Genomic DNA, 16,177 nt, shown 5'->3' on the forward strand with positions numbered 1-16,177 from the left:
TCTGTTATTTTCTCCGGCAACACAAAACAAAGGCAAAGAGAGAGGTGCTTCTCCTGGTTCCGTTGTCAAGGGCACACAAGGAAATAGCAATAATCATTCCACACGCCGTTCAAGTAGTTGAAGCGAGTCTATCCTTTAATACCGCGTGAGCTACGGCGTGACGCCATGCAGCCAAGGTCACTGCGGACGTTTCAGAAAACGTCATCGCACGTTTGATTGTGAGCAGCAGAATCAAGTTCGCAACGCATAGACGGATGTACGCTTATGCGTGTTAGCGCCCAACCTGTAGGTAAGTATTATTTATACGTTATTCCGAGATACGATGTGCTATCTCAAAGGCTCGTTTCCCAAGCAGCACAATGTAATGAAAGCCGAGTGCAATAGGGGTGCACGGTATGTGTCTTATCAATGTTCTTCAGTTTCAGGACTGTGCTCAAGGCCTTCAACCTACCCGTCAACTCCTATCGCACACTGCTTTCACTACATTGGGCTGCTTGCGTTGATGAACTGGTACAAAGTAGAATTTGCTAGCTCGGAATGAATGCTCATGGAGTCTTATCTCTCGAGGAAAAATGCGACATATATGACTTTCTTTCTGTTTTTGGGTCGTGGCAAAAAACAAAAGAAGAGAAAAAGAAAGAAAACCCGGGAATTTCGCACTTGCAGACGTAAAATGACAACGTTGGTTTCTTTTTGCTTTTTCTCCCGCTGGGCCTGTAGATGTGTGCTGACAGATCCTATGCTACGCTGCCACCCGCTTCTTCGTGAACCTGAGATAGTTTATTCTCCGTAGCTTCCTACGGATCACATTCTCTCCACGCGAGTGGAGTACCACGTACTTTTCGTATACTTGTTTTGGAGGGGTTTGCTGAGTGATATCCGTGGCATAGAAGAGGTCCATGTCCAACACGCGGACGTATATAATCGTCGAGTGTCGTGCAGAAGTTTGTTCTGCTCTCAATATCGATGCTTCGAGGAGGAAAGCAGCAATATTTTTCGTGTGGAAGAGCGCATACTTTCTTGTCGTTTAGCGCGGAATTCGGATATTTCAACTTCGGATGGCTCGAACCTCTGTACTAATCATCGGACTAAGGCGTCCGGTCGTTGGTGGTAACCAAGGTCGTGTTATAGACTGGGAGGTGGTGGGTTCGAATCCTACAGCCGGCTGTGCTGTCTGAGGTTTTTCCCTGGGTTTTCCGAAGAGTTTCCAGACGAATGTCGGCACAGTTCCCCCTGAAGTCGGCCCAGGACGCATACTAATCCCCCTGTCCCACATTCCTTCCTGCTGTCCTCACTCCATCTGTCCACGTCTGTACGCCGCTCATAGCCACAGTTGCTTCGCGGCACTAACACGCCATAAAAAAAAAGACTACCCTTTCCGGTGCCGGTATTCGCCTCAGCTGTGCGTTGGTTACAAACACAGTGGGTAATCCGATAAAGTGTTTAGCGTCGATAGCCGAAGTGGCTATTGCCAGAGCTTATCTTTTGACTCTCGTGATTCATAAAATGATTCGCTCAAAGATAAGGACAGGAGGACGTTAGAGCGGATCACCACTGTGTGGCTCGTCCGGACTGTCTGACGCGGACGGACTGGTTGGATTAATCGCTACAGAATCCCGCAGGTACGATATACGCTTCCTACTGAAAATGAAAATACGCGTGGTTTAAGAACACGTTAGTGGGTTGGACTTGTTTAGTTTTCTCTCGTATTCTATCCTGTCCGCAAGAAGTAACCGGAAAAATGTTCGAATGAAATACTCCTAGCTTGCGCCCACCAAGTTCATAATTAGAAGATGCGGCTCATTTTTGGTGTGGTGTGCGCCGCATATTAGAATTTACGCAGTAAAATATTTTAAAATGCTCAATTATCCTGGCTAATTGTATCTGTAACTTAAAGTGTCCCAATTGGATGTAATTGCGGGATGTTCACAGAACAAAGCGTAATGCCAGAGCTTTGCGTGTGCAAGGATATGGCGGATGCACAGTGGGCTCACTGCGAACGCAAACATTGCGTCCACCAGTTGTGGATCAAATGAGGCGAGGGATTCAAAACGTCAGAATATACATTGAATTTCCCCCTCTCTCTCCTCCTCCTCCTCCACTACACGCTCCGAGAAAGAAACCCCTCCCTCCAAACTGAGGGTCTGGATCCGCAGCTGGCGTGTGCGCGCTACTCAGGAAAGTTTGCGTGTTTGTGCTATACTGTCGAAAGTTTGCGCGCAAAGTGCTTTGCGTGTTTCGGGCCCACCTCTAATAAAGCAGCAGCTCTGCTCGCTTGGGTGTACTGAAGTAGCAGTCGTATTTTGTTTACCAGGTGGAGCAATAACAATTTGCGTTTTGTCTGACGCAACGTTATACTAAACCTCCCGCCAGTGGCGCGTGTAATATTGCAAGCAGAAGCTCTTCGCATGTGGCGTAGGCAAGAGGCTCAAACGAAAGACTTCATGTCAACGCCTATTTGTGCGCTCCATTAAGAAGTGAAGAAAGTGAACATTCTTCAAAACAATGCACTGAAGCTTATATGTTCACATATTTTCTTCATCTTGCCTCCATAGCTGTCTGCTGTACAGTGTGAGGAGTTGGTATTGAAGTACATTAAGTGGCATAATCCCCGTTCTTGGCATTGCCAGTATCTCTATCCAGCCAGAGTCTTATATCGCCTATTGTTAAGAGTTTGTTTTCGCCCATCGTGTTGTTGACTCGTGTCGTGTCGTGTCGTGAGTAGCGCCACACATTGTCTCGCCGGACACGAGTCATGATTTTCCCAACTGCGTTTGGGACGCGTTTAGTAGGCGTAGCAGCACTTTTGTCTTCAGAACCAAATCGATTTCAAGCTTGCCGTACTCCCACAATCATTTACACGAACTGAACACACTTGTGAAATATCTCACTTGAAAGCGAAGGTACAATGATAAAAATGATTTTCGAAATTTGAAAAAGTCTTGCTCCCACCGGGCGTCGATGGAAATACTTCTTTCTTTCTTTCTCTGCTCGGCGAACGTCACCGTGCATTAGTCATACCGTTCCTGAACTGTTTTCTGACTCTAAAGGAAAGCAGATGACTGCTGTTTCTTTCCGTCTGTGCCTGAGTGATCTGATCCCCAATCTTCGTCCATTGTTTTGTTCCGGGAATGTACCCAAGCAGCACAATGTACTGAAAGTCGAGTGCAATAGGGGTGGACGGTATGTGTCTTATCGATGTCCTTTAGTTTCACGAGTGTGTTCAAGGCCTTCCACCTACCCGTCCACCCCTATTGCACTCGACTTTCAGTACATTGTGCTGCCTGGGTAACAACAGCGGCTACGACCGGCGTAGTATATACTACTTGTCCGCTCAATGCAGGGTGACGTAACGCGTTGGCCTTCGGAAGGGAAAATTTCTGCGACTCCTCTCCACGTACTCCTGCTTCGGTTTGATTGCTCGTCTATTTGAGGCATAATTCGTCACACGAGAAAAAAAACGAAGTAAATGGCAGGTATATACCGTGGATGTTGTGCACCAACTACGATGTGCAGCAATTTTTTCGTCGATCATTCCGAAGTTTCCCTCCGTTCTTGACATTGCCAGTTTCTCTATCCAGCCAGAATCTTATCGTCTACTGTTAAGAACGTGTTATCGTCCATCGTGTTGTTGACTCTAGTAGCGCCACACATTGTCTCGCCTCTCTCTCTCTCTCTCTGTCTGTCTCGCTACTCTGCTCTCCATTTAGTGACTCTAGGTCCCATTCGCTGCTAGCGCGTCACTCTGAGGGAGGAATGCGCCGGCGGACCGTGTCCGTAAACTTTTGTTCAGCATTGTACACGTTCTCATATTCCTATTGTCTAAAATATTTCCACGCTGCACTTGCAGCGCAATGCCCCTGCCTCTATCACATGATAAAGCGAGGGAAACGCGTGCGTCTGCGGGCCCGAAAAAAAAAAAAAAAAACTCGTGGGTTTTCGCCAGAGGACTGTGTAGCAACGGTTGGACCGATTTCGAATCCGAGGCATCAGTGGCATCAGAGGAACAAGATCTACCAATATTACATTTCAACCGAGCCTCTATTCCTAATAATTGAAAAGTTGATTCGTGCAAATTCACTATAATACGACGAACAAGGAATTTTCTGATGCCCCCATAGGTGGGCCCATCCCCGTTAAACGTGTCACCATTGGTGGAAATACGGAAATTTTATTTTAATATAGTAAAAAAAAATAAGTTCGCAGTTTGCTGGGACACCCAGTATTGTATGCAAATTGAACACTTATTCGTGGCGCTTTACTATTCTTAATAAAAGTGCATGCAGAATCCAGTGCGAGGTACAGGAGATATTTGGAATGCTGCCCGTATTGTTCGAGGTGTTCTGGTATTCGATCTTCGTTGAGATATCTGTTCAGTAAAGATGCTGTTTAACAACGCTCGATGGTTTCAATAACAATGGTTCAAAGCAGTTAACCTTTAATGTCGCCACGACCTGAAGCACGACAGACATGAAAGCGAAGATCGAGGACGGCATCGTCTATTCACCACAACGCGACGTCTTGATCCCGGAGGTACCTCTGTACTCCTTCTTCAAGAGCCATGTCCAGAAGCACGGAGATAAGGTAGCGGCGGTAAGTGGTACATTTTGTCTCCACTATGTCAAGACCACTCTCTCGTGCCTTGCTGTCGCTGTCAGCATATGCGGTCTGTAGGTCTGTGACTGTAGCTCTTACGTTGTTTAGCAGTATTATAGGCAGTCTTTGTTGATGTCTGAACGCGACGTCATTAACTTGCGTGAAAAAAAAAAAGAAGGAAAAACCCTAGGAGAGGCAACACTTCCTTGAGTTTGGGAAGAAACGGGAGGATAGAGACCGAAGGAAATTGACACGAAGTCTAAGTCTTCGTGTGTCCACTTCGTTCCGTTCTTGTCCTTACATATGTCTCATGAAACTCAAGAAGATCAGCCTATCAGATCAGATCAGCCTATCAAATGTACTACAAATAACTAACCCTTGTGTATTCGAGACTCTATGCCGCTTACTTCATTGCAGTCTTCCTGTATCATACAGTATTCTTCCGAAATGTTCTCTCTCTGTATGACGCCGAAGTATCACAAAATTGATTTCTAGTTTTGAGAATCATGGCGTCATCGGATGCAAAATCTCCCTCGAGTCTGGCAACATTTCCGGTCCCCTCATCACATCTGCCGGCAGCCTCCCGACGTAGAACGGAAACCGAAGCCCGAAAATCGCGCTCTGACGTTCCTAGCATCAGAAGTGTTGGCACGACTGTATTCATGAAGCCTGTGGAGTGCATTTACATGACGTCACTCGCGAAGGGGCGCCAGAGTCGCTAGCGTTTTTGCCGCCATCATGTATGTCTTGTCCCTGAAGACCTTCGCCGTCGTCGTATCCGACGTTCATATGGTGTGTCTAAGTTCCTACACCGTGTGAAGATTGTTTGTACCATATCCCAGTAATTTCCAACGTTTTCAACAACAATAGTTCCCTAAGTAGCACTTGGCAACGAAAACGGAAGTAAACTTCGTCGGGCCTTGATCGTGCCGCGCCCCTTTAGAGCTATACGCTCTCAAAACTTCACCGCATAGTACCCTCTTAGCCAACCGAAACCTCGAATGATTTCGTTCGGCCCCCTGATTTGTAAAAACGGGAGGTGAACACCTTTTTGTGGCAAGTGCACTGCGCCTTCTTTGCGCAAGTGTGTACGCCTTGCGCCTTCTACAAATCAGAAGTGACAACACTATCATTCTGTGCAATGGTTGACCCTCAGCGTGCTATGTGGTGAACAAGCGGGTTGTAGCGGGGTAGTTAGAACATACTTGACTGCAATTGCAGCAAGAGACGCGCGCGGACAGGTAGGTTAAACAAATACGACAGGAGACATGCAGACTCGCAACTAGCAGAAGTTTAATGGGAGGACACAAATATATACAGAAAAAAGAGAGCACCCAACCAATCGCAACACAGTAGAAACCTGAAATGAACTTGCAACAAACTAGGAATACATGGATTGATAACAAAGGGCATCTGCACGTGTAACCCAACACCCCGCATCCCACGTGCAACATTAACAGACAAGGTAATCTCTTTCAGGTTGAGTTAGGGCAATGGATGGCACACTTATGCAACTGTTGCCGCGTAAACTGACTTGAAGCGCCTCTATAATCTATGGTGTGTCATGTCAGACTTATGTCGGCGCAGTTCCCTTAGAAGTCGGCCCAAGACGCGCTTTCCCCAGGGCGTCAGTCTTTACGTTGCCCACGTCCGTGAGGCCGACAACGGCGAGCCCTTTTATCATCACCACCATCCGTTTAGGAGCGTAAAGTCAACGCCACCCAGGTGCAAAGCCTGATCACTTGAGCAAGCGGCGTAACAAATAACAGTCCGTCAATCACGGTCGTGCTTTAATTCAGCGGCCGTAGCTATGGAGATGGTAGTGATGGTGGCAGTGATTGGACTGCTTGCCGTATAGCCGGCCATGCCCTTCCGGGCACCGTCACGACTATCGCAAAGGGGGACGGGCCGTGCGTCCTGGGCCGACTTCACAGGGAACTGTACCGACATTTGTCTTAAATCGTCTGAGGAAAACAGAGACAGCACAGCCGGCGCACAGATTCCAACACGGGTCACCCGTGGAGACGTATCACCATCAGGCGCTCGGGGAGCGCCTGGCAGCAACAGGCACCTTGGGTTTCAAAATCGTATTCGCCGGTTGGCGGACATCTTGGGTGTCTGAGGCGATATGTCCACATGCGAAGAAGTGGGAGGAGGCATTAAACAGGCTTCGTGTATTTAGGTGACGTTGCTTGTGTCCCCTAGAGGGGTGGCGTCACTGAATACACCCGATTGGCTCATTGGTTCGTTCAGTAGCGTATGCGCTTCCTGTACATGAATACCTATATGTACGCAGATAGAAGAAAACCGCCAGTGGAGTTTCAATGAAGTGCTGAGAAGCATCGAGTGGTATGCTACAGGATTCCAGTCCATCGGACTCCGAAAAGGAGACAGAGTGTGTGTACATGTCGGAAACAAGTTCGAAAACTTGCTAGCCATGTACGGCATTGTCGCTGCCGGGGGAACTGTCGTCTGCTCCAAGCCATCTCTAACACCCCGTGAGCATTCTATCGCCTTTGATAATTAAAAAGTCAAAGACAAGGCAGTAAAGAAAAAATAGGAGAGAAGGAGAGTACTGAGAATGTTGAGAAGAAATGTATTCTAGGATAAACCAATTGCTCGAATATTATTGTTACACGGTAACATTACTATTATCTCTTATAGCGCTGTAAATGAGCTACTTTACACTATCATTTCTGCTGCAGGAGAACTCTCGTACCAATTAACGGACAGCGAGTCTACCTATGTGCTAACCGACAGTCGGAACGCGGATAAAGTTTCCCAAGTGAAAGATAAGCATAAACTAAAGGTATGCGCTGTAAGACGCCTTCCTTCTAGGTATCCCATAATTTATACCTTCTTACCTGCAGGCTGTTCTATCAATGGAAGCCGTCGATGGATTCTTCTCCGTAGAACAGTTCAAAGAGGGCGTAGCAGAGTCTACTTTTAAGCTCGTGGATGTAGAAAACCCCAAGGAAGAAGTCGTGGCCCTTATCTACACGTCTGGGACCACAGGATTGCCAAAAGGTGTTCAAGTAACACATTATGGACTGGTGGGCTGTCATGTTCAGTCACTGTAAGTACTAGGAGATAATACATTCACTGCAACAGAGTTCTCAAGTTTTTCACTCCTTTTATCTGCACCGGAGGATGTGAGGATACGCTATGCTACATCTAACCATAGCGTGTGCAGTAAAACGAATTCTGTAACGGAAATGGGGGTCTCTCAATTCTCAGGTTCATTTGCAAGGCGATTGCTTCAGTAGAACATGACTTATTTCGCATACATGGTCTTCAGTAGTATCTTGGAATACTTCAGAGACTTCCAAAGGAATGTTGTCATGTGTTGTCGTGCAATCTCTTCGTCAGGACTGCACTCGAAGTACTTTTTCGAAGAAATCCTACTGCGTGCGGGCATTGGTCACCGATGACGACGAGCAGAACTCAGAAAAAATATGACAAACCGCGTCGAAACCAAGGGGAGAGCAGCGTTTACTTTTCAGTTTCAATATTCGTCGTTGAGTCAGCAGAAGCAATAAGGCTTTGTTCTGTTTAGTATGATTTATCTCTACGCAAAAGTGCAGTTCCAAAATCATGTGGGTCGACAAAGAGACGTGAGAGCTTAGAGAGGGAATTGTTCACTTCTCGCAGACACAGCTATGAAATCAGCAAAGAAGACGTTACCCTCAATTGGGAACCAATCACGCACGCATCAGGGTTCATGTCTTCAATGATACGCATTGTCCATGGGGTGACCTCCGTGATAGGCCAACCCACAATGGGTGTCAAAGAGTTTGTCGACAAAGTGAACAAGCACAAGGTTAGTAACTGAACAAAATATTTATTTCACTTATCTACGAAGTACTATACGCATGGAATAAGGCTTTATTAACCACAATATTACACTGCAAAATATATGTAGATAAAGATCTTCGCATGCTTACATCCCAGCACCACATGTGCTGCTGTCCATGCATAGACCTGTGCGATTTCGCAGAGTCAGCACGAGTGCAGAACGTGTGGTATCTGTTCGATCACCGATATTTGTACAATGAGAAGAAAGTATTAGCAGATGTAATGCATTGCAGTCCATCACTATCGCCCTCTATGGACACTAAGTTACAGATCGTTTTCGTCCCCATCGTACAGGTGACATCACTCTTTTTCTTTCCAACGCGACTGCAAGCATTTGTAAATGCTATGGATAGTCACGGCTACAGGACGCCCTCCATAAAAAGTATTGCTGTTGGTGGCGGTGGCCTCCCTCCAAGCGTCGCTAAGAAAGCTTTGAAGCTATTCAACCTAACGTGCTTCTTGAACGTGTACGGACTCACTGAATCCTGCGGCTTGGTGTGCGGATCCCTCTCCGGTGACACAGCATACGGTACCATAGGCTTCCCTGCAGTCAATGTCCAAATTAAGGTAATTCTTAGAGACATGTTATCATATATTCATATTGACACAATTAGTGTTTGTTGTTGTTTGTACCGTTGTAAAACCTATTAGTTGCAAATAACTCAGTATAATAATAATACTGTAGAGTGTGCTGTCAGGGTGAACTACGCTTCGCCGTAGCTGGAACGTTGGCGTGGAGTTCCGTATCCTTTCTGGTGGAAGAGCGACAAAGAACGTTGAGCCATTAGAATGATGTACAGTACTGTACAAAAGTTTAGAGAAAACGCTCCGGTGGATTCCTTCCTGAGAGTTTCGACAGCAGCGAATGGCACCGTACGGACTCACAAACAGGTGACAAGGTTACCTGGGCACATCTCTGTAAGTCCGTGCGGTCCCATTCGCTGATATCGTGTCACTCTCAGGAAGGAATGTGCCGGAACGTGCACCATAAAGTTTTCTCGAGCACAATTCACACACGGATTCATGACGCGCATTCTCTTAGATTGTGGATATCGGGACTGGAAGGGTGCTGGGACCCGGTGAGAGAGGAGAAATGGTTATCAAACTACCGAACGTCATGAAGGGATACTACAAAAACGCAGAGGCAACGGCCGCAGTTTTATCTGCAGATGGCTGGCTGCGGACAGGTAAGCGTCACGGTTTAGCTAGTGAGTTGTTCATCCTAGAAAAGTGAACGCACCCGATCAGTGAGCAGCCCGGAAGGAGCTCGAGCCCGCTGTAGTCTACGCTTATGCCGAGAGATGTCTCTCTCACTGTCCTAGCTTTTGGTGCACAAATAATAACCTGCGGTGCTAGCTCCCGCGTTCTTATCTCATCTTTTTTTTAGATTTTAGTCTCAATGATGTGTACACGACGAACAGGCAACAAAATGCCATTAGCAGTGGTTCAGCAATCGCCGTGCACCATTCCTTTTCGAACTCCGACGATGACGGAGGCATAAAAAACAGTGTAGTGATGCTGTCAATATTATGAAGGAATCTCTTCTTCCTTCGGGATTGCAAACATCCTTGTATTTATAAACTCTCTCCGCCATAGATACGGGAGCTTGATTCGTTTGACTACTGATGACATCATCCGTAATGTTTTTCCATTGTTCCTTCTAGGTGACTGTGCATATTACGACAAAGACGGTAGGTTCTATTTTGTGGAGCGGCTGAAGGAGATGATCAAATGCCTCGATAACCAGGTGAATAGCCAATTTAATCACTCCCAATTTGCAACACGTCCTCTGCAATGTTATATTTATGCCCAGGTGGCGCCGGCGGAGGTAGAAGAGGTCCTGCTCAGCCATGAAGCTGTTGCTGAGGCAGCAGTGGTGGGAATTCCAGACCCACAGTACGGCGAGGCACCAACCGCTTTCGTTGTCCTTAGGGACTCCAGTCATGAAGATGTCGAGACAGTGAGGACACAACTGAAAGAACTCGTGAAACGTGAGTTAACCGTTGTTAATCGATATCCACGAAAGAAGGAAGGATTGCGTGAGGCATCTACATTGTGGTGCTATCCTACAAGCATGCTTCGGAAGTTGCTAGCCGACAGGCATTCAACCATGGTGCAAGTCTTGGCACGTGTCAGATCCACGTGCAAGACCGTCGATGTCTTCTGATGTTCCTGCAGTTCCTCATGTCAACTGGTTTGCTCCAGACGTTGAAGAGTCATACTCTCTGTCTCAGTGAGCATTGGTGTTTCTTTCATATGTTTTTTTTTTCCTTCACCGTCCTTCTTGCGGCGTAACTCAGTTAGTGGAGGACAGCTCAATCGTTGTACTTGCACATAACTTTAACTTCATTCTCATATGTCACATCTAATGTTTCGCGTGTAATGGGGTACTGTACTGCTCTCCAGTGGTGAACCACTCCAAGTCATAGTCACGATTTATTTGTTGTTGTTGTGCTTCGGAAGTGGGATTCATGGGCTTCAAATGTCTTCAAGTCGGCTCGAAAAGGCACTGATCGACTATTGAGACTGGACTGAAGCGCGCACGAGTGCGAATATATGAAAGGTTTAGGGACATATAGAACGCAAATCTGAACAATTGCTGTCGTATAACGGTGAGATGTGCTTAAGTTCTCGTAAAGAAAACTGGTCATGGGTCTAGTGTCTGAATCTTGCCAACGCATAACGCCATCCCCTACAGGGCATCCGAGGGTTGGCTGGAGAAACAGGTCACATGAGCGCGGCCAGAATCCCTCCAGCCAGGGCGGTGCGCTGTCGATTGTACCTCGTGATCGAATATGTCACTCAATTTTTGTTTGGGATAACACACTTCACGCTGCACTGTTGTGATTGGATTGTGAATTAAATTATGTGCTAAACGCCGCCAAACGCGTGGCGCGTCAGCCTGCCACAGGGAGCATTGGACCCTATGGCCTTTCAGAAGTTGACATGTTAAACGCTTGGTGGCGTTCTGTGCATGTTTAATGACTATTGGGGTTTCGCTGATTAGACACTGCCTGTGTGACAGGGGTATTATGCTTGAAAATACTACTACACGGTGGCAGCACTGTTCTTGATATTATGTGCCTCGCCGTGGATGGTTTGGAACCAGGACCTTCCCATTTATCTTTAAAGACTTTTCACCTCTTTCTTTCTTCCCATAGGTGAATGCGCTCAACATAAGCACCTACACGGAGGTTGCCATTTTATTGAACGCCTTCCCAAGACAGAAACTGGTAAAGTGCAACGAGCAGCATTACGCGAATCCTACGCGGCCATCCAGAAGAAATAGAAATAAAACCATACTTTCTCGAAAGCAGGAGTGAGCCTAAGAAAAGGCGTTTGCTTTATTCTACGGACCGAACTACCAGATGACTGTGGGTGTACGCTCATCTTCACATTGCACCTTGCACTTGCGTACAGCCTCCCTGTCCTGCATGGCGTCTCCCAGACTCAAGAACAGCGACTTCGGTGTATACTTGCGCGAAGCCTGAGGATATGTCTTGGTGTTCCGAGAACCGCGGAAACTCGAATGGTGATAGCCGAAGCCCGTGAGCTACCGATGGAAATCCTACGGCAGATGGAAACAATTCACCATTACATGCGCCTCAGAACACACCACCGTCGTCAACCCTTTCTTTCTGGCAAAAATTTATCGGCAAAGCCAAAGTGCTGTCTTCAAGTGTCTAATGAAAGTGAGGTCCAAGGTTCCTCCGTTCACAATCCACACAACAGTTCCCGCAACGCCTCCGTGGTCGCTTGCGCTCCCCTGACTCTCCCTATATGTCCCCGGCATATAAGGCCCCTATAAGGTTCCAAAGCATCAAGTACCACCTTTAGTTATTCAGCAGTTGGCAGCGGACATGATGCACCTTAAATATCCTGACCACACCGCCGTCTTCACTGATGGATCTTCCACACGGGATGGTTCGTCGTGTGCTTTTCTTGTCCCATCTTATGCAGTCGCACGTGGGTATCGTCTGTCACATCGTACGTCATCAATATAGGCGGAGCTGTATGCCGTTCTACTGTATCTGCAGCAGATCTCCCAACTTCCTCCGCGTGCATGGGCGGTGTCTACACCGATTCGCGGGCTGCTCTGCAAAGCGTGGCATCCATGGGATTTCGTGGGTCTCTAGCCTCCATCGCAGTAGACACTTTCCACCAAGTTCAGCGTCTACATGATGAAGGTCGTCATACGTATATCCCTGCAGTTGATTCTAGGTCATTGCGGTCTAAGAGGCAATGATGAGGCTGACAGAGTAGCAACGGCTGCCCACGAGTCCCCGACAGCCGTGCCGATTGTGCTGTCCAGAGGTGACAGAACGACCCTACTAACTGCATGGTTTCACCCGTTGGCTCTGCGGCAATGGCGCCGGGACATCACGGCTCAATCTCTCATGTATTCGGTAGATCCAAATTTGTCGTTTTCTTTCTCTGCCCGTCTATTACGCCATTTTACCTCCCTCCTGCGTAGACTCCTGCTCAATGTGGCGTTCACCCCGCAATTCAAGTGCATGATCAGATGCTGTGACGCGGGCCCCTGTTCCACCTGCGGTGCCGTGGCGACCGCCCAGCACATTCTTATGGAATGTTCACTCTACTGGCCGCAAAGGCGGATATTGTGTGATGAGCTTGCCCGTATCAGCAAGAGGCCGCTCACCTTAGCTGCACTCATTCGCCCCTATGAGGATCCTGTGCTCCATCGTCGGGATCTTCACCTGTTCATGAACTTCCTGTCGTCCACTGGATTGCTCCAGACGCTTTAGTTCTTTCTTGTGTTTTCATCCTTCCTTCATCATCTTCACATAATGTTCCACGTGCAATGGGGTAAGTATAGGGTAAGGTACCGCACCACCGCGATGAAACACCCAACTCATCGTCATCATTTATTGTTGTTGTTGTTCACCTTGCACAATATACCGTGTCACGACGTACGTTCACTTTGCCGGAAGTGCGTTCAGTTTGAGGATTGGGTGACGTGTTTACGAGTTGCACGCTTTATGGCAACTCTGTGCAACAATCGTTGCAGTTTGGCTTTTTATTTATTTATTTTATTTATTTGTGATACTTCTGGCATAATGCCGTAGAAGGAGGGCATTCCCTAAGTACATATCATTGGAACATCTTTGGCAAAAGGAAAGAAAGAAGAAATACATAAAAGTAGAAGGAACACTCTTTATTATCTAAAACTAGTTGCTAAAAACGAAGAAAAAAATAGAAATGACTGTGTTTTATGAGTTGCTGTGTACCTGAAAAAAAAATGAAAAAAAGAAACAGGCTGGTGACAGGCTCAACGAAAGATGGCAAGGTGTCACATGCAACAACATCCGCGGGTAAGTGGTTCCAGGCATCTATGGTCAGAGGAAAAAAACGAATTCTTCAGACAGTTAGTACGGAACCTATATTGCTCGATGTGCTTTGTGTGTTTCAGACGTGAACTACCCCGCTGAGAAAAACGTACATCTTTATTCGCCTGGATACAGGTTTGGTCATAGCAGACACTCCAAAGTAACTTTAAGCGCTGAATTTTGGTTCTCACTTCGAGGGAGGGAAGGCCTACGAGAAAACTGGTTAGATATAAAACGAGGAGCCCTTCTCTGAACTTTTTCTATGCCCTGTATTGCGCTGTTAGTTACGGGAAACCATACTACTGAGGCATAATCTAAGACAGAGCGGAAAAGTGTTACATAAGCAAGTTGCCTAGAGGTACGATTTGAGTCTTTCAAGGTCCTTCTCAGATAAAACAGCCTCTGGTTAGCCCTACCTATTATGGTGTGAAGATGACGGTCCCAGCAATGATCATCTGGAATGATAACGCCCAGATATTTGTACTCTCTGAATGGAAGCCAGTACTTAGTCCTTTATCTTGTAGGGGTATAGTCAAATATCGACTTCTTTTTGCGAGTGATACTCATCTTCACACTCTTTGCCGCATTCAAGACATCTGCCACTATAGTACACCAAGCAACGACAGAGTCTATAGTATTTTGGAGCTCTCCTTGATCTCTTGTACTGTTAACCCTCGTGTACAGGATGAAATCGTGAGCGAAGAGTTTGACATTAACACGGGTGCCATTAGTTATATCGTTGATGTAAACGAGCAACAACAGCGGGGCCAAGACTGACCCTTGCGGTACGCCCGAGGTGACTGGTAACATGGAGGATCTTCGCTTTTCGGCGTAGACGAACGCTTTGCTTCCACACTGCCGGGTTGGGAGTACGGTTTGCTTCTACAACGTCGACAACATCCGACACATCTCGGTGGAACGTGCGGGATTGGATTTAGTTAGGCTGGGCTGGGTTAGGATTAGGTTGGCTGTGCGTCCAAAAAATCGAAGCAGTGGAATTTGGTTGGAGTTGGTTGGAGTTGGAATTAATAGTGGTTTGGGAGTGGAGTGGAATTTGGTAGTTCATATTTTATTGATTGATTGATTTGATGGAAAAATATAGTGGAGATTTCCGCCTCACTATGTCGTGGGACCAGCAAATTCCCCTTGAGTTGCACCAGTTACATTGGTGCAAAACTCTTGGAACGATGACGACGATGATGATGATTCCGACAAAAACGATTGCAAACGTAGAGTTGTCATAAAACACACAAGTAGTTCAGCAGCAAAAACCCACGAACACCCACATACACCCAAACTGTGGTTTAAAAACTTGGTGTCTACACCCATGGTTCGGGAAAATTTTGCCACGATCATCTTCACGATCTTCGTCGGAAACGGCTTCTCCCATATTATTAGCGCTTGACGAAATTAGCTTGCTTATTAATATTATTAATAGTTAGTATTTAATTATTATAATTAATTAATTCACCTTATTATTTCACCTTACACGTAAGGTGAGTCAGCCTATTTGTGTGGCGACATGGCGCACGTGCGGCAGGGCAGCACTGCAGATAATTTCAACCACCTGGGGTTCTGTTGACGCGCGCCGGAAATCTCCGACACACGGCTCTGGAACCGTTAACAGACGTAGTTTTCCATTCTTCGGCTACCGTATATGTAACGATGGTATCTTCTTCAATGCAAGAACAGCCTTGTACAACGCATTAAAGAATGCTTAGAAACGAAGGTCGTGAGAAGAGACGTTTACAACGGGTACGCATGTTGAGCCATCATCTTCCACACTTAGTACTCATTGGGGGGGGGGGGGGGGGGGGGGTATATATTTATTAGACGAAAAGGCAAAAAAAAACGGGGGAATGGTCAGCCAAACGAGATATCGGCTTGCTATTCCAGAAATAAATAAATAAATAAATAAATAAAATTTAGAAATAATAAATAAATAAAAAGAAAAGCAGTGCTCACGGCCCAGTTGCGATCTCAACTGCGCCTCGATGAAGATATTGTCTGCCTGCGTGTCTTCTGGTAACAAAACATATATGAATCCAACGTAGCCTGCATGCCATTCCACCCATAAGCAGATGCCAAACCATCCGCCCTTGCGATCCACTCCGTCGCAAACATCAGTGCATATATGAGGAGCACAATGATCTTTTTGCACCGTCTGGGAAGCCTGAAGCGTGCTGACTTCTCTCACGGTTGTTTCCAGCGGCCTTCGTAATCATGGCGAAATCGGAAGGTTGTATAGTTCGGAGCTTACTGTGCTTCTTTCTGGTGTTGCACCTGGAATGTTCGATATCCCGCCACTTGTAGATTAGATAACGCCACAGTATCCTATTAGGGTTCGACGTGCTGATGCCGTTATACCGTTTCGTCGT

At 46.7% G+C, this 16,177-nt stretch overlaps 1 protein-coding gene across 5 annotated transcripts; it reads left to right on the forward strand.

Annotated features, from left to right (window-relative positions):
- Window positions 1-100: 100 nt before the first annotated feature.
- LOC135397068 (uncharacterized) lies at window positions 101-11,764 on the forward strand. Of its 5 annotated transcripts, XM_064628399.1 has the most exons (12): window positions 101-289; window positions 420-510; window positions 4,461-4,593; window positions 6,893-7,094; window positions 7,302-7,405; window positions 7,467-7,672; window positions 8,248-8,416; window positions 8,746-9,018; window positions 9,494-9,638; window positions 10,116-10,198; window positions 10,265-10,442; window positions 11,613-11,764. In XM_064628399.1, exons 1-12 carry the CDS (start codon window positions 265-267, stop codon window positions 11,738-11,740), a joined length of 1,737 nt encoding a protein of 578 aa, XP_064484469.1. In that variant the 5' UTR covers window positions 101-264; the 3' UTR covers window positions 11,741-11,764. The 5 variants fall into 5 exon arrangements, with proteins under 5 accessions (XP_064484469.1, XP_064484472.1, XP_064484474.1 ...); XM_064628402.1 differs by lacking the exon at window positions 420-510 and having other exon boundaries at window positions 105-289; window positions 4,432-4,593; XM_064628404.1 differs by lacking the exon at window positions 420-510 and having other exon boundaries at window positions 105-289.
- Window positions 11,765-16,177: the final 4,413 nt, after the last annotated feature.

The sequence above is a fragment of the Ornithodoros turicata genome, chromosome 6 (genome assembly GCF_037126465.1).
Source record: "Ornithodoros turicata isolate Travis chromosome 6, ASM3712646v1, whole genome shotgun sequence".
Lineage (NCBI taxonomy): Eukaryota > Metazoa > Arthropoda > Arachnida > Ixodida > Argasidae > Ornithodoros > Ornithodoros turicata.

What these genes read in the sequence shown, in the direction of transcription:
- LOC135397068 (XM_064628399.1), top strand. Translation starts at nt 265, where the DNA reads ATGCGTGTTAGCGCCCAACCTGTAG. An exon ending in AAGATAAGCATAAACTAAAG is followed by an intron (nt 7,406 to 7,466) that starts GTATGCGCTGTA and finishes TCTTACCTGCAG; the next exon opens with GCTGTTCTATCAATGGAAGC. An exon ending in ACTGAAAGAACTCGTGAAAC is followed by an intron (nt 10,443 to 11,612) that starts GTGAGTTAACCG and finishes TTCTTCCCATAG; the next exon opens with GTGAATGCGCTCAACATAAG.